This window comes from Podarcis liolepis, assembly GCF_965112155.1.
Source record: "Podarcis liolepis genome assembly, chromosome: 2".
NCBI classification, from domain to species: Eukaryota; Metazoa; Chordata; class Lepidosauria; order Squamata; family Lacertidae; genus Podarcis; species Podarcis liolepis.
Window position 1 is genome coordinate 55886257 of NC_139555.1, and position 22019 is coordinate 55908275.

General features: G+C 43.0%; 2 protein-coding genes and 1 long non-coding RNA gene across 10 annotated transcripts in view; 2 read left to right on the forward strand and 1 right to left on the reverse strand.

Annotated features, from left to right (window-relative positions):
- The window catches only part of SEPTIN8 (septin 8), a 56520-nt gene extending 47899 nt beyond the window's left edge, over positions 1-8621 (forward strand). The window contains exons 10-11 of one of the 3 annotated variants that reach the window (XR_014522193.1): positions 1617-4764; positions 4806-8621. Coding sequence is in view for 1 of the 3 variants with exons in the window: in XM_083487911.1 (XP_083344037.1) it covers positions 1617-1671 (55 nt within the window). In the remaining 2 variants the exon portion in view is untranslated. Of the gene's footprint in view, positions 1-1616 lie in introns of all 3 variants that reach the window. The other 2 variants (XR_014522194.1, XM_083487911.1) reach the window with 2 other exon arrangements.
- On the reverse strand, positions 3998-21995 carry CCNI2 (cyclin I family member 2). Of its 6 annotated transcripts, none has more exons than XR_014522195.1 (8): positions 21560-21994; positions 16923-17079; positions 16154-16288; positions 14892-14966; positions 12398-12538; positions 10869-11099; positions 7141-9173; positions 3998-6176 (listed from the first exon to the last, which is right to left on the reverse strand). XR_014522195.1 is itself a non-coding variant. In XM_083487923.1 (8 exons), exons 3-8 carry the CDS (start codon positions 17034-17036, stop codon positions 8766-8768), a joined length of 1104 nt encoding a protein of 367 aa, XP_083344049.1. In that variant the 5' UTR covers positions 17037-17079; positions 18788-18844; positions 21560-21995; the 3' UTR covers positions 3998-8765. The 6 variants fall into 6 exon arrangements, 4 of the variants coding, with proteins under 4 accessions (XP_083344049.1, XP_083344050.1, XP_083344048.1 ...); XM_083487923.1 differs by adding an exon at positions 18788-18844 and having other exon boundaries at positions 3998-9173; positions 21560-21995; XR_014522196.1 differs by lacking the exon at positions 21560-21994 and having other exon boundaries at positions 3998-6387; positions 6506-9173; positions 16923-17075.
- Positions 15410-22019, forward strand: part of LOC310699685 — a 39138-nt gene continuing 32528 nt past the window's right edge. The window contains exon 1 of the long non-coding RNA XR_014522200.1: positions 15410-15719. This is a non-coding gene — a long non-coding RNA (uncharacterized lncRNA). The remainder of the gene's footprint in view (positions 15720-22019) is intronic.

The following is a 22019-nucleotide window of genomic DNA, read 5'->3' on the forward strand; positions in this document are numbered from 1 at the left end:
GCAGTTGTTGGGACAGAACAAGTGAGGATGCTAGGATGAAATCTGCTTCTTCACAATGAGCCAGCTAATAAAAATGGGACCAACAGGCGGTGAAAATACCTAGAAACTAGGGAATCCAACATATAGTCCACCAGATGTTGTTTCCTTCTTTCACTTTAAAAGGGCCTGAGCTGTATGCAGGGCAGGCCCACTCAAATGGTTGCTGAGTAGTGGCAATCTGCTTCAAGTTATAGTGGGAGATGCATGCACTTTGTACAGGTCCAAGAGATTTCACACTTCATTCACAACACCTGAAAAATACATCTCTAGAACAGACATAGAAGTTAAGTAATATCTTTTTACAATGATAACATGAGTAACTGAACTTTGAATGGCTTCTGAAGCATCACAGTTGCTACAGGTATTGCAATTCAGTATAAGGAATACACGTTTGGGGGTGGGGAAGACAGGGCAAGCAAAATGCACCTCCCCACACTTGTCACCTTTCGCTTATTTTTACAATGTAATGTCTCAAGGGTTTACCTATGGGGCTTGCCTTCTTAAGTCTTACCATGGTGTCTTAAATATTGGAGTGACTTGGGCATGGCTTGATCTTCTTTTAAGAGGCAGGGACATCTTGTGGCAAGTGAGGACAAAAACAGGCAGAAAGGTCAAATAGTTGGTTACAGTCTGATAAAGTTATCCGTCGGGCCATGGATCCTTCCGTCTTTAATGGAAACAGTAAAAGCAAATTAAGGGTTTTGCATATAGACTTTGTATGTGTAGTTAGGCGAGAAGAAATAGATGGGCCAGATGTGGCTTCTTTTGGGCTCTCCTTATGCTATATTCCAACGAGTGGCAAGAACTGGGGGAAGGGCAGATGAGCAATAAGCTTCGCAGGTTGAAACCAGATCATGGCCAAATGTGTCAGTGAAGGGTTCAACAGAGTTGCTCAAGGCTGCTTCCAGATTTGGGGGCAAAGTGCATTCTGATATCATGCTTATTATACTGATGAACCCCTCAGGCTTTCTTGGCTGTGGCGGTGGTGACAGTAGCAGCAGCTGCTGCCATTTTAATTTCCCAGAGTGCCCGGTGCTGTATCGTGTTGGGAAATTAAAATGGAGGCTTACACACCTAGCTGCCTGATGGGGCCCTGTTGGAGTACTGACAGCCCAGAGGCTGATCTAGGATTCTGGGTGGCAATATTGATCCGCAAGCTTTATTCAGGTTCTTTAGTTGTATTTGCCCTCTGTCCTCTTCTTTCATTTTAAGTCTGTTTGAATCATTGAGAGCAGGTTACTTATGAAAGTATTTTTTTTTGTATTTGAAAGATGCTAAGTGTGGGATGTAGTATGGCTTAGCTGTTGCTGTACTATCAAACTTCAATATATCTAGCTGCATACACTTTCCTTTTATATTTTATCTGTTTAGAATGGTAGTGACTACATATCTCCCTTAAAAGTTCAGCAGCAGGGTTAAATAGCCGCCTTCTTTAAACAAGACGGTAGAAATTTCCATGCATATACCTGGACTTCTATATTTCCTTGAGTTGCAACCATGTGGTTTCATGCTGTACACTTGATGTAACTGAGTGAACCTGCAAGCTAAACACTGATTCTCTCTTGTTCTTTCTGTAGCTTCTTTAGTCTTCCCAGTTCGCGCTCCATAACATCAGGAAGATATGTAAATTAGAAGATTTATTAAGGCCAAAACACCTCATGCAGAAGAAATTTAATTGGTGCTTCTACTTTTTTTATGCTTGCAATGTATTGCACAGAAGAGATTCCAAAGCAAGAAGTGATTTGGACAACATTGCCTTGACCAGGTTTCTTGATTAAGTAGACCTCTGATAATCCAACCATAAATTGTTAATTCCAGCTAAATGCATGGCATGCACTAAAACCAAAGAACTAATCTTCTTACATGATGGGTGAAAGAACCCCAAACAAAAGTTTTCCAGTGGCAGACTGAACACACTTGGCATGTGTTCAGCATGAAATAGATGCTACTTTAAACTGCCGTTGTAAATGGGAGCTTGATATGTTTGTCTATAAAATTGGCTTTGGGTCTGTAAAGTAACAGTGTGTCCTAATTATGCTTCATAGACAAAAGTCCCACTCCTTATAACTTCCTTTTGTGGGACTAATAATAACTGCCCAATGTATTTCAGATTGGGGCTTAAAATACCAAATTTTAACTATCCCTAACCTTCCCATGAAATTTTAGAATCTTTTAGTGCTAACTATTTTGCAGAGGTTTCCCCTATATAAAATGTATTGTCAAGGTATTTTCTATGGAAGGAAAGTCACTCACTAGTTTCCTAAAAAGAAGGTGCCTAATTTGATAGAGGGAGGCTCCTCCTTGACCCATTTTCTTCTCCTTCCTTCCTTCCTTCCTTCTGTATTTACATCTGTTTGTTGTTACAGGAAATGGCTGGAGTGCCCCCAATCTTTTCCTATCTGCAAATAATAAATTGAACTTGATTGTGAAACCATTTTAAAAGGACAACTGATTGGGGAGGGGAAGAAGAGCCAGGAAGCATGTGGAAAGGAATTGCCATAGTGGAACTGAGAGGGTTGTGTTGTTGCCCATGCTCTCCTTTTAGCAAACAGGGTTTATTTTGTAACGCAAAGGCCTAAATTCCTGCCCTGTTCAGAGATAAGATCTAAAAAGACAAGGACGACACCTAGGAAGCAAAATAATATTAAACATTCCATTAACAAGCTATCTTATTGTGTTAAGTCAGAAAGCTATGTGGATAGGGACCAATATGGGCTTTGGTGTATTTTGTAATTTATTTATATTTTTTGCAAAATAAGTGAAACACATAAATCAAACTGACACATATTGGAAAGGCAAAATGTGAGAACAATTGCTGTGAAGTTGGTGCCCTACGGTATTCCTAAAATGCAGCAGTTGGCTCAATTTTCTCCAAATTTAGCAGTTCTCTGGGGGGTCATTCACAGCATGGCCACTCTTCCCCACTCTTCCTGACCACGGGTGGGAGTTCCCACCAGTAATTCCATAGAGAAATTCCTGTTAATGGCCAACAGCACCCAGTGTCTCAATAGCTGCTTACTTTCTTAATCTCAGCCACCTTTCTTGGTATCGCCCCGAAATGTCTGAGGGATGCAAGCGCTATGACTGTATAGCAACTGTTTCCAGAGTTTTCATCTCCCTGTGCCCTTAGATCTTGGTGAGCACGAATTCAAGGGGAGATGTTGTTTTGTGTCGTGAGGGCTACGAGTAAGGTACCAGAAGATGAAGGCAGCAGCTGCAGTGTTTTACAAATAAGAAACAGCTTGAATTCTGTTAGGTAGGTGACAGAAAGTGGTGTAAACATGGGGTGCATAGCTCTGGTTGTTTCTCCCGGCCCAGCCTGGTGCTTCAAGAGGGTATTTTTTGCAACACCCTGCTGCTCATGCTGGCCAGGCAGGACAGGGGAACGTTGTCTCTTTGCAGTGCCAGCTTCCAGTCTAGCAAGACCAAGAGGCCCAGATCAGGTCTGTTGCCCTCACTTGACAGCAGCACTGTCCACACAGGATCCTGCACTCCTGCCCTCAATGCTGCCAGAGATGCCACCCCACGTGCAGTTTTGGGAAGCACACCGGGGTGCTCATTGACAGGGCTCCCCCAATGAACAGCAGAGCTCCTCAAGCCAGAGCCCCAATGTGGGGCCACCTCCACCCCATCTGAACAAGTTCCATAACGGCGGATCAGGGGCATGAGTTGCTCTTCCTATAGCTCAGTTGGTGGAGCACGAGACTCTTAATACCATGTGTTTGAGTCTCATGTTAGGCAAAAATAAATCCTCCATTGCATGGGGTAGGACTGGATGATCCTTGGGGTCCCTTCCAACTCTATGAACATACTGCATATATTCCTATTATATTCCCATTATTTAATACAGTAAATATAAACAATCAATAGAGTTCAGTACCATTGCCATTCTCTGATCAGACTGAAAGAAACTGCAGAGATGTGATTCCGGGAAAGAAGAAAAAACACAGACACAATATTTCAAGTACATTTTTATATAACGAAAAGGGAGGGGTCACCCACATTAAAAACAAAAACAATGTTTTCCTATATTAAAAATATAAACAGTCATGTCACAGTTTGTGATCAAAGAAAAGGACAGTGCTTTTGGTCCCATAAAAAGAAAAGCAAGACCAAGGACGTTTTGTTCCAAGCTTTCCCTGAATAACTAGACTAGAGAAACTACAACCGATTTTGCAGTTTAACATGCTGCATAATTAAATTCCTCGGTTCTTAGCTTATTTCCTATGTATCAGCACCACTCCTATGCTGCCATGCTGGCAAGGTACTGCTTTGAGTTCTTAAGCACTAAGCATAACATTCACAGTTTGGAGGGTTTTTTGGTAGCTTTCATGTGCTTTCCTGACGTATTCCAACACTTGCTGCAATGTACACCTGCCAGGTGTGTTTCAGGGCCTCAACACACAACATCAGGCATGTGGTTACCACAGGAAGAGTTTCTGAGAGTGAATGGAAGCATGCACACTGTGGCAGAAACATGGACTGCTAGCCTAATGCAGATTTTGTCTCTCGAGCAGCTGCAGTGTTCTACTAACATCCATCTGGCGATAGGTTGGGAACCAGAATATAACCTGTGGTTTTTCCATAGCTACTGTGTTCCACAGCAGCTGTGCAAAAGATTCCTTATTCACATTTGATCTTCACATTGGTGTGACTTTTTGCTGAGTCTTTAAAAGGACTTTATGCATATATTGCACTATTGATCCTTCTGTCCCTTACCATTAGGTAGGGAGCACCTCAGCAAGCACAGTTTGGGGGACCATGAGCAGAGAGAGCAAAAATAGTCAACAATGAAGCTGACTGTGACATTTTTACTATGTGCGAAGGGGTATCATTTGGTGCCAAAGTGTGTATCTGGGGCCATCTTCACCCTCACGTCATTCTTTAAAGGTAGGCCCAATGCGGTTGCACAAACAGCTTTTAAGGATTTGGGGCTAAAACATTTAAGGGGTGTCCCTATTAATGCGTTTAACTTGAGAAACAGTTTTTCCAAAATGCTAAAGACAATTGGCATAAGCACATGCACATGTGATAAATGCACCTCTGCTGCAGCATTGACCAGGTGTGGGATTCTTGCTGTATAGTTATTTATGGATTGTTACCCCAAGTGGGACCAGGGAGAGACTGCTCATCTAGCAATACTGGACCTGCAGTAAGTATCTGTACCTGTTCCCTTATCTCTCCTTTCAACTGCTTGCTGCAGACTAGAGCTGCCAATGTGACATTGATCTACAGCCTCCTTGTGGTATCCAATCACAACTGAGCTATTTTTGCTCCACTGTACCCTTCAGTGTTATAGAATCTGAGCCTATTTCTGTGCACAGCTCAGCACTACATCTTCCTGCTGAAACAAGGGTTTGAGCATTCATAGACAGGGCTCTGTATGCTTTTTAACATTATAGCAACATGCTCATGTTAATATGAATGCCGCATCAAGAAAAGCTAAAATCTGTGAGACACTTGAAAATGAAGCGTTATCACGGCTTATTTTGCACAACTTACTTCTGCTTTTGTGGGAGGGCAATAAGCGATCCAGCTGCCTGAAATCCTTCTCTGCATCACTAGAAAACCTGCTTAGCTTCCAAGGAAATCTGTGTTCAGATTCCCACTTAGACTTAGTGACTTTGGGTTGCAACATTCTCTCAGCCTAACCTATAGGATTGTCCCAAGTATAAAAACAGAAAGAACTATGTGGGCTGCTTTGAGCTCCCTGAAGGAAGCACAGGATACCTGATTTTATCATTAAAAGACAGGGAATATATCTGTATAAATAAAAATCCAATAGAACTACAGTGGTACCTCTACTTACGTTCGCCTCTGGTTACGTATCCTTCGGGAGACGTACGCGGCAAACCTGGAAGTATTTTTCCGGGTTTCGCCGCATGCACAGAAACAATCTGGTCTACCGCCACACGTGCATGCACAGAAGCGGTCCCTCCAGTTGCAGAAACCTTGGGATATGACTGGAGCTCCGAAACAGATCCCATCCGCAACTGGAGGTGCCACTGTATTGTCTATACCAGTCCTGAACTACATGGCCCATCAAACCAAATACAGATCACCAGAGATGGTGTCCCTCCACAACAACAACAATTTTAATTGCCTGCCAGCAACTATAATTGTAAGAGGAATGAGAACTACCGTATTTTTCACTCTATAGGACGCACTTTTTCCCCTCCAAAAATTAAGGGGAAATGTGTGTGCATCCTATAGAGCGAATGCAGGCTGCGCGGCTAAGCCCAAAGCCAGAACAGGGAGACGGAGCGCTGCGGAGCGCTCCGTCTCGCTCTTCTAGTTTGGGTTTAGCTGCACAAAGCCTCTGCAGTGCAGTGGGGTGAAGGCACCCCGCTGCCCTGCGGAGGCTACAAAGGCTGTCCCCAAAGCCAGAACCGCGAGACCGAGCGCTGCGGAGCGCTCCGTTTCGCTGTTCTAGCTTGGGGATGGCTGCGCAAAGCCTTCACCCCACTGCCCTGCGGAGGCTACAAAGGCTGTCCCCAAAGCCTTAAGCCTTTGGAGTGCAGAGGGAACTCGTGCTGCGCTCCAAAGGCTTTGGGTCAGTGAAAGGAACCCGAAGCCTTTGAAGCGCAGCGTGAGGTCCCGCTGTGCTCCAAAGGCTTCAGGGATCTTTGAGGCTGGCGGTGAGGGAAAGCAGCGCTTCCTCCCACTGCCAGCCCCACAAGCTCAGGGGGCAACGGCAAAGCTGTGTGCAGCCTTTGAGCTGTTCCCCAACCTGCTCTTTGGGGCTGGCGGTGGGGGAAAGCAGCGCCTCCCCCTGCCAGCCCCAAAGAGCAGGCCAAAAGGAACCTGAAGCCTTCGGAGCCCAGCGGGAACTCCCGCCATGCTCCAGAGGCTTTGGGTTGCCTTCACTGAAGCCTGGAGAACGAGAGGGGTCAGTGTGCACCGACCCCTCTCGCTCTCCAGGCTTCCAAGGTAGCCGCCTGAAGCCTCCCTAGCGCAGCGGTAATTCCTGCTGTGCTCCGGAGGCTTTGGGTGAATGCACCTTGAACGCACCTTGTTTTAGAGGGGGAGAACAAGAAAAAAAAATTTTTTTCCTGTTCTCTCCGTCCTATGGTCCGGTGCGTCCTATAGAGCGAAAAATACAGTATGTGGTAAGCTACAATACATGGATGGGGGTACTATGTTCAACTGTGTCACAAGTTGTGTGGGCGTATTTTATGTCCTTTCATAGGGCTAGAATCTTATTTTAATTTTGTTAATGAAAAAGATTCTGGGATGGTGAATTCTGCGCCATTCCACAGTTCTATGGCATAACTGCGGAAGTGTGGCTACAGCATCCTTCTCCAATGCTATGTGCAGAAATGGTTGCCCCCCTTCCCATAGATATGATAAGAGTGCCAGATGTTGCTCATCCAACCTCCTTAGCAAGCGTATTTCACCTGCATCAACACAGGCCTGCCCATTTCTTGCATTTAGGAATAAGGCACCAAGTACTGGAGGACTTCACAATTATCTACTCAGATGAACTTTGCATGATGCTTGCAGTATTAATTCAGAGCTGGACTGCATGACCAGATACAGGTATGCCTCAGCTGAGCATGTCATTGTAAAATAAACCTAATACAGGATGGTGATGGTGTGTATACTAATGGTTAGCTCACTTGAATTTGAGCTGTCAGCCCTGACAGCTGGAAAGGGAAGCTTGCTCCATACATAATTTTTAAAATGAATCATTTTAAATGCTGCCCCTCTTCCCTTTTTGCTAAATGTGACCCTTGAATAACTTTCCTGCAATCTCTCCTCTAAGGACAACTTCCTAGGAACTTGTCTAAAAGACCTCATGGCAAAGAAGCCAGAGACACAGTGTGAAGAAAAGTTCCAATGTTTTAAGAATTGTCCCATAGTCCAGTAGGGTTGAAATCTGATGAGCACTCCAGTTGTCTTTGATTTCAGAGTCAGTCAGCAGGGAGAAAAGTTTCAATTGTTCAGCAAGGGTAAACTCTTCTTGTAGCACAATTTCACTAAGGTTGCAGCCCAGCTCACACACCTTTATCCAAGTGGTGTTCTATTTTATCAACGCCTGGAAAATGTCTTCATGCTGGCCCCTATCTAAGCTTAGTCTGAGCCTAGCTGCATGTCATTAGTCTACTCATCCCTACAACTAATTTTCAGGACTCATTCACGGCTCAGTAATGACGTACAATGGGTTAGCTTGTGCAGGAGACCACAATTAGTGTCTGAATAAAAACAAACTATCCTACTGTGTACACAAAAGAACGAGGAACCTAGGAAGCTCCCACTCCTTCCTGGAATAAGGCTTGATCTGTATTTCTAAGCATAGCACATAGCCCAGTCTGCTGAATGCTGGTCCCTGAAGTTGTGTATTTCAGCTGCTTGTAGATCAGGATTTTGTTTTTGTGTGTGTTTTTAGTTTTCAGTCTCTCTTAGAGTGTGGCCATATCAAAACAAAGGTAAGAGCTGTTTGACAGTGGAGCAGTCTCCCTTGGGAGGTTGTGGACTCTTTCCTTGGAGGTTTTTAAAGCAGAGGTTGGGTGGCCATCAGTCATGGATGCTTTGGCTGAGATTCCTGCATTCCCTTGTCGGGGTCCCTTCCAACTCTATGATTCTATGAAAAAAGGCATGCAGGGTTGCAGAAAGCATTTTAAAAGGTTAAAGGTTTCAAAAATAGGCAGTGCTTCTTATTAACAGCTCTACTAACATCTGAAATAGCCTTTGGAACTAACTGGTCCCATGGTGCTACACAGAAATCAGTCAATTTGAGGAACAGGCTGTAATGGTGGACAAGTGCTGTTGCTTTCTTCTTGCCTCTGATCATCACTGCCACCCATCCTGCTGGTCTGCCCAGCTTCTGGGATCTCATCTTCACTGTACAGGTATTTGAATCCATCATAGAATTCATCAGGCTGCATGTCCTCTTCATGGGTTTTGGCTCTGAGAAGTATGAAAGCTGATGGGTTTGGCCAGCTCCCTCTGGCTCCTGAGTTAATCTGTGTTGTTTGCTTCACTGTGGAATAACAGCAAGGTAACCTTTTGTCCAAGTGAGTTTGGATGTTTTGGTTTGCAGGGTTGAATATATAAACAGTATTGGATGGTTGGAAGCCCAGGAGGTGCTGATCAACAAGCTCTTTACAGTGGATGAATTGGGTGCTGTCGATCTGTAATGCAATATATAACACAACTATTTTTTTCTCAACTTCTGAAATTATTAGCTGTCATCAATTTTCAGTTCCAGTATCTCCAGCTGTACTAAACTAATGAAGTCAAAGTCTATTTCAGGGGATATGCATAACATGTACTAGTTTCCGTTGCATATAGCAAATGTGGAGTCTGTGTATATCCTGGCTGGGTTCAAACACAACAAAAAACTATAGTTTGTTTTGATGTCAGCCTAACACAAACCATGGCTTGTTTGCTGCTCACAAACCAGGATCTGAAGCTACAGTTTGAAGCTGGTTTGCAAACCATAGCTGCATTAACTGTGGCTTGCTGTTTCTGAATTCACAGGCCATTGACAAAAGCACAAAGAGCCATTGCACTAAGCTGATGCACCACAGACTGAAGTGCACTTATGAAGCAAGTCCTGAGCAGATGGGAAAACTAAAGCAGACAAGCTGCTCAAAACCACTGTTTGCTCAAACTATAGTGGAAGTTCAGCCATTGATTAATGCTGTGTTTGAACCCAGCACGTGACTTACTGCTGCACAGGAACCTACCAAATGGCATTGTGCCAGTGGAGAAAAAGGGAAAAAAGAGTCACATGGTAACTCCACTCAGATAATTGAAATTCGACTCTTGCACAGAAATAACCCCTAATACTTACTATAGAGCTTGAAGGGGGCAGTGAAAAGTTGCTATGGCAGAAAAGCCAGAGTTACACCTGGTCTCTCCCCTAAAGATTAGTACGGTAGGACAAGGAACTGGAGAATAAAGCAAGGCTCAAAGTTCTATGCTGTACTGTTCCTCACCTACCCCAGGGTGGTTTTATAGTGCTTACATTCAGAACACTTGGGACTACTCTGCCCCCCTTGTTCACAGCAGGATTGCATTGGTGCCTAGTGCCAAACCTAATTACTCTTGAATTCTCTAGGTCTCATTTAGAGCTTGGCTTGGGGAACTGGAGATAATAATAATGATGATGATTTTATTATTTATATGCCACCCATTTGACTGGGTTGCCCCAGCCACTCTGGAAAGCTTCCAACGAAGTATTAAAACCGCAAACGTTTTTTAAAAACCTACATGTACAGGGCTGGCTTCAGATGTCTTCTAAAAGTCAGATAGTTGTTTATTTCCTTGACATCTGGTGAGAGGGCATTCCACAAGGCAGGCACCACTACTGAGAAGGCCCTCTGCCTGGTTCCCTGTAACCTTGCTTCTTGCAATGCAGGAACCAACAGAAGGCCCTCGGATCTGGATCTCACTATCTGGGCTGAATGATAGGGGTAGAGATGCTCCTTCAGGTATAATGGGCCAACCAACATGAGGCCATGTGAGTTTTTAAAGTTTGGGGTGTAACAAACTGTCAGAATGAGAACAGTGGTGATGCTCTATTGTTTAGAATAGAGCATCTCTGGAAAGCGTGACCCAAATTAAGCACAATGTCATGGCACCGCATAACCCAATAATGGGGCTTGGAATGGCTGCCCTTCATCCGGACCCTAACTTTCATTACACTAATATGGAATTTTGCATCCAGCAGTGGAAAAAATGCATCCTAACAAAAGACACACCCGCACTCCTGAGAAGCACATGAAAAAACGTACATTAAATGGCTTTAAAGTATTTGTGAAGTTTTTCCATTTTTCTTTTTTCAGTCTTTGTGCTGGCCTCAGAGGCAGTTTGACTCCTACCTGTGCTTTTTTTAGCAGATCAGTAATTACAGGAAACCAGTCAGGAGTCAGCCTCTCCAACTCTAAGGTGATGATCACCAAAGCCAATGTGGAGCCCTTAAACTGCAATACTTGGTGGCATGCCATACAGTGCTGTAGCTGCTTGGTCAAGAATGCGGCGTGGCAGGAAGGATTCCTCTGAGGCAGCCCATTTAGTAGATGGGGCCACTTGAACATCACCATGGCATGGAACTGGAGAGAAGAGAAAACATTTATATCTCTCACACACACACATATTTAAGCACACACGCACATTTATTTATATTTATTTATATATATATACATATATATATAAAAAACAGAACTGAGGTCAACTGTGAACTTTGTACGTTTTCATATGTCATTGACCAGAAGTGCAAACTAATCCTTATTCATGGCAGGAAACCTCTTATAAAGTTTTGTTATTATTTTTTTGTCCTGCTGTTACCATTTGTGTCGTATTTGCCAAATACTGAAATGTTGAAGCTTCTACTGAATGTAACTTAATTCTGAATTCGTTGCATTGTTCGCAATTGTCAATTCAGAAGGTTTTGACTTCTCGTTTGTAAAACTGAGTAACGGTGATAATTCAAGCCAGCAAACAGGAGAGAGAGAGAGAGAGAGAACAACTGATGATGCTTGGAAGCAGAACTAATACAATCTCATCATCCTGGTTCTGATCAGACATTTCCCCCAAAACAAACCTAATGCCAGGATGATCCAGGAATCCACCCTTTGCTATATAGCAGGGATGGGGACTCTGCAGCTCTCCGGATACTGCTGGACTGTAACTCCTGTCACTTCTGACCACTGGCCAGGCTGGATGGGGTTGATGGGAGCTGGGGTCCAGCCACATTAAGAGAGTCACAAGTCACCCACCCATGCTGTGAAGAGATGAACTCTGAGAGACATTATCACACGACTTTTGCCTTACTATAGCACATGGTAACTTCTTAACGGGGAGTTTTCTTCCAGAAAACGTTTAGCAAATAAGATGTGACTTAAGTGCCAGATCAGAATGATCTAATTTGCCTAAAAATGAGGGTCAAATGTTTTTATGCAGGGTGAGGAGTAAAGAAAAGCTGATCTGAGATGCCCCATTTGTGAAATGTAGCAAAAACTCTGAAAGCTTTTTATGTACAGTATTGAGAGTGCAGATAGTTAGAAATATTTTTGCAGTGTATATTTAAAACAAACGGAACAAATCTCTAGTGGTACAGTATGAGCTCTTTTTAAAAGTCAATTATTAGTTGTCCTTTCAAAATGGGAGTCTACATTGTTTGTAAATCAAACTTATGGAATAGTTGGGTGTTCAAATGGAATTTCAATATCTTGAACAGTAAGTAATTCACTTCAAAAGATTTGCAGATAGTTAAGAATGAGTGGTCTGCGAGGCTAACTAGAAGGGAATGTATGCGCACCATTGCTGTTTTCTAGTCTTATTTGGTAAAAACAACAACCCTAGTTTAGCCTTTTGCAAAAAAGAAAAAGAAAAAATGTCTAGTGCTTACAATGTTTAAGAAATCGATTGATGTCGCTGTGTAAAGATCCCAGTGAAGTTTATTGAGTATAATTCTTTCCATTCTCACAATCTCAGCTGGAGAACATTTACAACCACTCTGCACTGCAAGCTTCTTTACCGATGGTATTATCTGTTTTAAAACAAAAGGAAAAATAATAATAATAAAAGAAGCCCAAATTCCTATGAAATTTTGTACGGTGTGATGTGTGCCCTACTATCACATAAATGAAATGCAGCTTACTCAACTATCCGCTTTGGGGTAAAAACCAAGAGGTCCTTGAAATAATTCCAATATTCATTATAGCACCATGTTCTCATATTTTAATAAAAGTAATTCCCCACCCTTGTGAATTCCTTTATGTATGTGTAAGACTAATTCCACTGGTCATGCATCTTGAGGATGTATGAAAACAACTTGCCTTCACCTTTTTTTGTGTTCTGAAACAATGGCTGGATTCTTTGAGGTTTTTTTCTCTTGCGATTTGGCTATCTTTATTGCATATTCATCTTCACTTCTAGAGTACTAACCTTAAAGCCAGAGAGGGGGACTTCTGCAGGCCAAGGGCCACATTGATCCATGGTCAACTCTCTGAGGTCCACATGTCAAAGTAGGTGAGGATGAAGTGTACAGTGAATGTGCCCCCACTTTTTAAAAAGGACCGTGCTTGGGGTGGGGGGAGTGTCTTGAGCAAGTCACACAAAAAACTTTTGACACTCCAGAATCTCAGTAGGAGACCTGCCTGAGTAATCAGTAATTTTATAATATGTATAAATACATAAATATAAGGGCTTGGGGTTGTTAATGAACATATTTTTGAAGGATATTGGGAGGCACAAAAACACTTTGGTATTACAGTAGAGAATCCATTCTGTTAAAAAAAATGTTTTTTTAATTTCCTTTTGTTTTTTTTAAAAAGGACAAATTTTGGGGTGGGGAGGGCAAAAATACCTCTTGGGGCCTGTGGGTAACAGATTAACCATCACTGGATTAAAGTTAAGTTTGTGACATCAACTCTAAAACATACACTGAATGAAGGCCTGGCTAAAGTCCATTATGGACATTTCTGAGGAAGTTTACTCCTGAGCTTTAAATGTCAGATCTTATTCAATAGCAGAGGCCTAATTGTATTCTAGCTTCTACAGTGACTTTGTACACATAGCATAAAATCAGGCCACTAGTACACAGTTTTTCAAGGATTCTTTGAGAAAGGAAACAATTATTATTTAGAGGCTGTTTAACTAAACAACAGAATTTATAAGAACTTGATGACACAATCAACAATCTAGCGCTCAAAGCAGAGTTCAGGATTCTTCAGCATATCCAATGCAGAAATGCCACTTAATTTATTTATGCAATGTATTTATATCCCACCTACTCTCAAGTCAGAATCCAAGGTGGCTTCCAACATTTTAAAAGCTTCATTATAAAATGCAGAGCAATAAAAATGAACTAGCTAAAAAGAATAATCAAAATTCATCACAAGACATTAAAAACCAGCAATTATAAGGTAGCCCAGTGATCACCTTCGTCTGCATCAAGGGCTCTGCCACACTTCTGTATGCCCCATGCCTAGAAAGTACAGGTCCAAGCAGTTTTCTGTTTGCTCCACAATTTCTAAGCATGGGTCCTTTGCCCTGCTGCTTTCCCCTGGAAAACCCGCTATTTAGTGACAAATTGGACCAAACCAGATTGCCATGTGTTCCAATTTTAAGATCAGGTTTTCCTTGAGTAAGCAGTGAGGCAAACAGAGACAAGCACTTTGAAAACTAAGGCCTGTCTGAATAGGAAGGTCTCAGCTTGACTGTAGAAGGATAACAAAGAAGGAGCCAATCTAACCTCTCTTGGGAGCGAATTCCACAAAACAGGTGCCGTCACAAAAAAGGCTCTGTCTCATGTCACCACCAACCATGTTTCTGATGTTGATGGGACTAAGGGAAGGTGCTCATTTTAGCACCTGAGCAGGTTTCTACAGGGAAATGCAATCTTTCAGGTAGCGTGGACCCAAGCCTTCAATTGCAACTTGGTGCACTGTTTGCAAGCTTGTCCAGGATACCATGTGGTCATCGAAGCATGGATTGGTATGATTGCATCAGCAACCACCACGCATTAATAGATGCACCACAGACAGGCAACTGAAAAACGGAAAGTGTATGATCCAAGCAGACTAAGGCAAGTCTCAGAGTGACTTACCTAGATGTTCTACAGTAGTTTTTGCTGCCGAACATCCAACAATGTCACTGTAACCTTTACACACCTGATACACTGAAATAACTATTCATAATGGGTTTAAAACTGACAGGTAGCCTATTGGGACAGACAGGCTCCCTCGGATACAGGTTGCCCATAGACTTTCACAGTGGCTTGAGCCACTCCAACTACACACATCCATAAAAAAGGGTGTGTGTCTGTGAAGATCCTGTACATGTCGCTTTAATGGAAGACAAATCCTTCTCTTAGGTTACCACGTTTAAAACATACACACCTCATCTTCTTCATTGATTTTTGCTGCAAGAACCAAGCAAGCTGTTGCAATACATTGGAGATATTTTAACTGTGCCTGAAAGAGAAGAGTAGTAGTTTAAAGAAAAAGAAAAAGAATGGAGGAAAAATACCCAACTGGGAAGATAACTATTGAAAACTATCTATCTATCTATCTATCTATCTATCTATCTATCTATCTACAGTGGTGCCTCGCAAGACGAAAAGAATTCATTCCGCGAGTCTTTTCGTCTTGTGATATTTTTCGTCTTGCGAAGCACGGTCCGTCGCAACTGCACCTCTTCAAGCGGCTTAAAAAAAAAGCACAAGATGTTTTCGTCTTGCGAAGCAAGCCCATAGGGAAATTCGTCTAGCGAAGCAACGCAAAAACGGAAAACCCTTTCGTCTAGCGAGTTTTTCGTCTTGCGAGGCATTCATCTTGCGGGGCACCACTGTATCTATCTATCTATCTATCTATCTATCTATCTATCTATCTATCTATCTATACACACACACACACACACACTCATGCTTCTGAGTTGCCTCACTGTGGTGCACCAAGCAGTAAGAGGAGTCTATCTGAGTAACTGGAACATGGCAATTTAGCAGCGGTACTCTTCAAAGCTATACAATGGTACCTTGTTTTGAGTCCGCTCTGTTTAAGGTCCATTTTGTCCAATGTCTGCGGCAAACTCGGAACGGGTTACTTCCAGGTTTGCCGCCACGCAGAAGCGCTAAATCGTGCTTCGCGCATGCTCAGAGCATTGCTTTGTCGAGCATCCTTTTCGTCAAGCATCTGGGGCTCTGGAATGGATCCCGGACGCAAAAGGAGGTACGACTGTATATGGTTTATGATGGAATCACTTCAAGTAATTAATACAAGACAGAAAGGGCCTGGCATGAAATGTTTAACAGCCACTGCTTTTTTAAATATCAGAATTAGGACAGGGAAGCGAGATCAGTGTTATTCACGCAGAATGTACCTATTCCATATATTCCCTTTGTTTTCATTTTAATCAAAGCACTTGGATGAGTTTCAGCCCTACCTCATGCTAACACTGATGGAGAAGCTCGGGTCACACTTGGAGCTGTGGTATACAAACAGCTTACAATTTAAGGCAGGCTTCATGGGGTACCAATAGGACTGCACTGCACATCTGGATCCAACTCTCTAATATTAGATGAGTGCATGCTGCAGCCCAGCAAAATCCCCATTATATTTTCCATTGATAATAAAAGGAATAGGGTGAGGTTGAAGCTCTTTACCTTCACTGATGCCAACAACCGATTAAAAAAGCTGACAGCCAGAGCAAACGTTTCGGAGCAAAACTGGAAGAGCGAATTCGATTCCCTGATCCACAAAACAGCTTTCTCATAATAAAATGGAGATATGTCTGTGCCCTAAAATGGAATAATGGGGTTGGTTAAAACAAACACAATAATTTGGGATCTGCTGGAGTTTAAAGAACATAACTGAGAGCAAGGCTAGAAATATATTCCAGATTTTTTTAGGCACACATAACAGAGATTTTGCTCTAGCTTCTCATTGCTCACTGTAATCAGGATTTGTTATTAATGTCTAGATGGAAGAGTTTTTGTTAAAGACAGTCTCCTACCCACGTGTGAAAGGGTGGTTCACAGGTGCAACTACTGAACATGAGAACAGAGCTCTTTGTTTTTACCCAGGCTCAGTCTTTTTACTTGTTTGGAAGGATTCTGTTGCTAAGTAAAAATAACTAAATGTATCCCAGACTACAAAATGCCCACCTGTATAATACAAAGTGCATGGTGGTAGACTGTATGGGTGCATATGATGGGACTGGTTCCCTACCCACTAGAGCAAACCAATTTATATTCATTTTATATGAAAGAATTATAATCAATTTTGGAGGAACTCTTCTTTATCTTCCTACCCCACTCAAACTGACTAAATAAGGTTGCCAATCTAAGGAAATTACTGGTCAAAGGTTGAAAAATGCATGCCATGTGGCTCTCCAACTTCATGAATCACAGTCCCTTTCTATGAAGAGCATACCTTCAGTGTGAAACCATGGAAAACTGGCACCTTCCAAGTCTCTGTCTCTCTTGCTAGAGCATGCTCCATTGCCAAGGCAAGTTTCTGGCTCTCCGGAGGTCCTGTGCACTTCATAGCGGTTACTGAATAGACCGGCTTCCTAGTGAGGAACCACTACCTTACAACCAGAAAACAAAATAGAACTATTACTATTATTTCTTACAGAACTACAGTCTAATGTGTAAATGGGTCTGCACATAGACTATATAAGTTGAGGCTCTAAAACCATTTTGCCATGTACCTGTACATTACAGGTATGTTTTGATGACCAAACTCTTGGCAGGCAGAAAATATTATCTAGACAGGTCACTATATCTACTAGACATGGTGACTAATAATTCTGGCTAGTTCTAACCTCAAATGCAATGTGTCATGATTAAGCAACTGAACAGAAGGCTACTCTTTTGTTTATTGTTTTAATCACCTTCTGTTCTGGCTTCTTTTTTTAACCTTCTTTTTTCATGCATCCTGGATGAAGCCTATCCTTGGTGGGGACCAAAGAATGTGATACACCCACTATAAGGAAGGCACTTTAAATTACTTCACATGAAACTATTTCCAGGTGTCAAGCTGTGTGCATTTAGCAGCTCACACTCCAAAATGGACCATTTCCTCTATGTGTCAACACAAAGCCTCTCCCACAAATAGGGGTGGTGACATGGAGAGAAGTGCTCTGTTCACACAGGGAGCTGTGGCAGACAGAGAGCTCGCCATTTAAAGCAGCATTCATGGGGTACCAATCATAATGTCTACTGGCTCAGGCACACAGGGAAACACAGCCAACTAATACCCTTTCCCCCCATTGCACGTGGAGAACTTCAAATCTCTTCTTTGGTTAGGGAGACCCACGACTTATGTATTCTACAATTTATATCTTGCACCTTCAACACTAGCATGATCCCAGAGCGGATTACAGAAATGTAATAAAAGCAGCAAATAAGGCAATACTTAAAACAGAAAAAGCATACAAAAACTAAAAGCGGACTCATTTTGTGAGCCCTTGCCATAGAGGCAAAGACATTTGTTCTTAAAAAAACAAAAAAACAAAAAGCCCTGAGCAAACTAAATCTTTAGAGAATGGTTTTTAGGATTATGTATATGAAGCACTACAGAAAAAAATTAATTCTCATGGGTGTGAACAAAAAGTGCCTGTGAACTTGTGCTTCTCTATAACTTTGATTTCAGTGCATTTGTTTTTACATGTGCACACACATATAAACTGACATGCATTCCCATGGCCAACCACACCCCAGTCTTGCATGCCAATTTGAGAACTGGCCAGAATGGTAAACATGGTTCAGTGCAAATGTCTGACATCTCAGAAAAGTGACATATCAGAATGAATGGCATGGTGCTAATCAAGATTGGACAATACATTTGAATGACACATGTCTGGCACACACAAAATTATGGATGTACATTCAAACTTGCAAAGAACAAAAAAATGAAATGATGACAAAGGAGGCTAAGTGTACAAAATCATGTTGGATGTCTCACTCAAAGTGATCTAGCAGCTGTCCTGAGTGGGTGAGAACTGACCTGCGGTAGTGTGTTTAATTATCTGATCAAGTCACATCTTCTGGGATTTTTCTCTCCTCCCCTTGTGAAATTCTAATGTATACACACACAGGGGGCACTTTTTCCTATTAAATTCTAAACCAACAAGATCCTTCACACAGCAGGGTAATGAGAGATCAGATGATGTCGCACATGTCAGGACTCCCTTCAAAACAACAGCTCTGCAACTTTTTGTCTAGACAGATGAAAATGGACAAACAAGCAGTGATTACGTCACACACAGAGTCACATGTCCTATGGTACCCTACCTGACCTTGCAAGTTCTGGATCAGGAGACAACAGAGACAAGGTATGTTTCCCCTTCCCTCGAAAGATAGAAGAAGCAAGGGCTGGTGAGGGTGTCCACAGGAGAAAGGCCTGTGGGCAGCTAAAGCAATGGAATGAAGCATTATGAATGGCACAGACTCATATGAGAATGGACTGGAGTCCATTTGCACAACACTGCATTTACAGTGCCAGAGGATCCATGTGACTATTTGATTGAGGTGTGACTAGAAATTGTGTTAACTCATACAGAGGTTGTTGGGCTCCTGACCAGGTTTCTCAACAATGGAGAGCTTCCAGTTTTCCAGTTAGAACCCCTCTTCAGACCTTCATGCCAAATGCACTAAAGCAAGGGATGGAATGGGATAGGGTGGAGTTGCTCACATGCCCATCCCTTCAACCTCTACACAAATAATTGTGCAACAGGATTTTCTGCTTTCTCCTCATGTACCCCCAACTTTTTGGACAAGATTTGGGGACAGTGCATGGCACACATATGGGGCATGGAGGAATTACTACATTGCATATGTGGAAATCATACTGCTTGCACAACCGTTTCGTTGACTGTCACCAAAATGAGTTCTAATAATTGTTAGGGCTTAAGCCCTGTTCATGTGAAAACAAACAACCCTGCATTTTTGCCCAAGAGGTATTTTATATGCATTTCTCTTCACTGGATTACATGCAGGCTCAAACTGTGGATGGAGCAGGGGCACAAATGCAATCACTAGTGTGGGGCAGGAATTTTTATAGTGCTTCATTCACTTTCTAAGCCACTCTAATTGGCATTGGAAAGTTTTCGGGGGGGGGTCCCTATAATCACAGGCAAGCCCCACCCCCAACACCTCTGTATTCATGTATTTAGTGTGAACACCTGTAGTGAATTTGTAATCATGTTCATTTGAACACACTTATAAATCCTCCCACATCCTCCCAGTTGAGAGGTTCCAAGAGTTCAACAGAACATGCTTAGAAACCCTATTCAGACCTTCACACTGGGGACAAGGCTTGCATCGGCCCCCATTCACATTTTGAGCCCTTCAGTGTTCAGCTGAATGCCTGAACATGGCTTAAATTGCCAGGTTTTGTACTGCACCTCTCTCCTACTGTACAATCAGTCTCTGAATAGAAATCTGTGTTTCTGGAACACTGAGGTGCTGGGGTTAAACACACTGCATGAAACTGGACCCAAAATTAATAAACAAAGGACTAGCCCAATATCACAGGTCCAAGAAGTTGCAGGGAGCAGAGGTTGCAGGGAGCAGAGGTTGTTGCAGCTGTTGAAAAACATTGTTCAAATGCTGATGTATGCAGACTGCTACATAAAGTACAAAAAAGTCCACAGTAGCTTCTACAGAATCCTAAATTTAGCAACAAATCAGAAGCACTCAAAGATTTGTTACCACCCTCAAATTTGTTACTCAAAAATTAGGTTAGAGCAAGGTTGTCCCAGCCTCCTCAGCTTGAAGAATTAATGGCTGCCCTTTTCGCCACTACATGTGGGGATGCACCGGGCATAATATCATGAAGTGGTTTGCTAAGCAGGCTATAAAAGTCTTGCAACTGATCCTAGATGCTAACAGATCATAAGCTGTGCCTAAGATCAGAAACCTCCAGGTGAGGAACCTTTTTCCTTCTTAAGGCTGCATTTCCTCATGAGCAACTTTTCAGGGTCTGCAGCCAGTTGTGGGCAAGGCCAAAGGCAAAGGTGTATGCGGTCTGAGGTGAAAGTTGGGTGGAGCAATACTATTACATTTTTATAGTAGTCTACCTTTCAGCCATGCAAAGTCTGATGTTCCTACATGCATATCTCTGCATCCAAGCAAGGAGCTCAAGGATACAGTCCAGCCAACAAAAAGCATGTGAGGGAAGAGTGAAAAAATGACAGTGAGGGGTGTGGCCTGGGAAGAGGAGGTGTGGCTGTCCCTTTAAGTAACCACAGCTAAATTTGACCAGGAAAATAACACAATTGAAAACCCTCTTCCCTCACCAAGAGAGGCTCCCCTGACACCTTCTTTTATGTTGTTTGCATAATAGGAAAAAAAAACTTTTAAAATAACTTCCCCAAACTTTCTAATCCCCTGCAAAATTATTTTAATGCTGTTTTGTGTTTTGTTTTGCCAACCAATTTTATGCCGCTGTTTTCGATGGTGATCCTAGATTTATTGTAACCTTAATTTCATTTAAGCTGGTGGGTGACTTCGTTGAAGGGTAAGGAATGAATATCCTCAAGAGATAATCCCATCTGAGTGCGCCACTGCAAAAAGTTTGCACTTCTCATAACTTAGAAGCCTTTGTTTACAAACGCGGATGCGTTTCCTAAGTAAAAGGAAGGCCACAAACTGTGGTTCTCCTCCATGTAGCACTGACATCGGGCACATCCTGTCTAAAACCTCAAAAAAAACCCCAGCCTTATACAACAGGGAGAGAAGAGACAGGAAAACAAAAAAGGCAGGAAAACAGACGGCTGATAACCACACGACTGGCCTCCTTCCGTTTTCACGGAAGGAAACAAAACAGACGACGCTCGGATCACATGACTGGCTGGCACTTTAAAACAAAACACACACAAAAGTGCCCAGCTTTTGGAAAGCAAAACTCCAGGCGAACTAAAGTCAAGGGAAGAGATAGACATGGCTAGAGGCGCCTACCAGAGTGCCAGCCCCAGATCGGGACTTGGGAGGGGGGGCACATCTGTCGGTCTCCAGAGAACGAGCCTCTTCCTTCCCCTCCCTTCTGGTCCGATGGGCTCTTACCTCTCTGCCCGGGGCTCTGCCCTTGGCGCTGGGGGCGCTCCTCTCATGCTGTTCGGCTCCGCGTCGCAAGCAAAGGCTCGATCCGATGGGAAGAGGAGGAGGACGAGACGCCTCCTCCTCCGATCATAGTTGCGGTTGGTGAAGTTAATGGGCCCTGCTAAGTTCCAGAAGTCCGGGTGGAAGGAGCAGCGTCCTCCTGCTTCTAAACCCAGGGTGGAAAATAATAATACAATAATAATAAAGTAGCTTTAAAATATATTTGTTGGCTCGCCGATGCGCCGTTTGCAAGGTTCCCCTCTCCGAAAGCGCAACAAAACGGCTGGGAGAGTCCTTTCTTTGTGGGCGGATTCAAACCGCGGCAGGCTCCGCCTCTGGGCTTGGGGGTTGCTCACAGCGACAGCGCCTTTCCCCCGGATGGGTCTTGTGGGGGGTGGATGGGGCGAACTGGCTCAGGACGTGA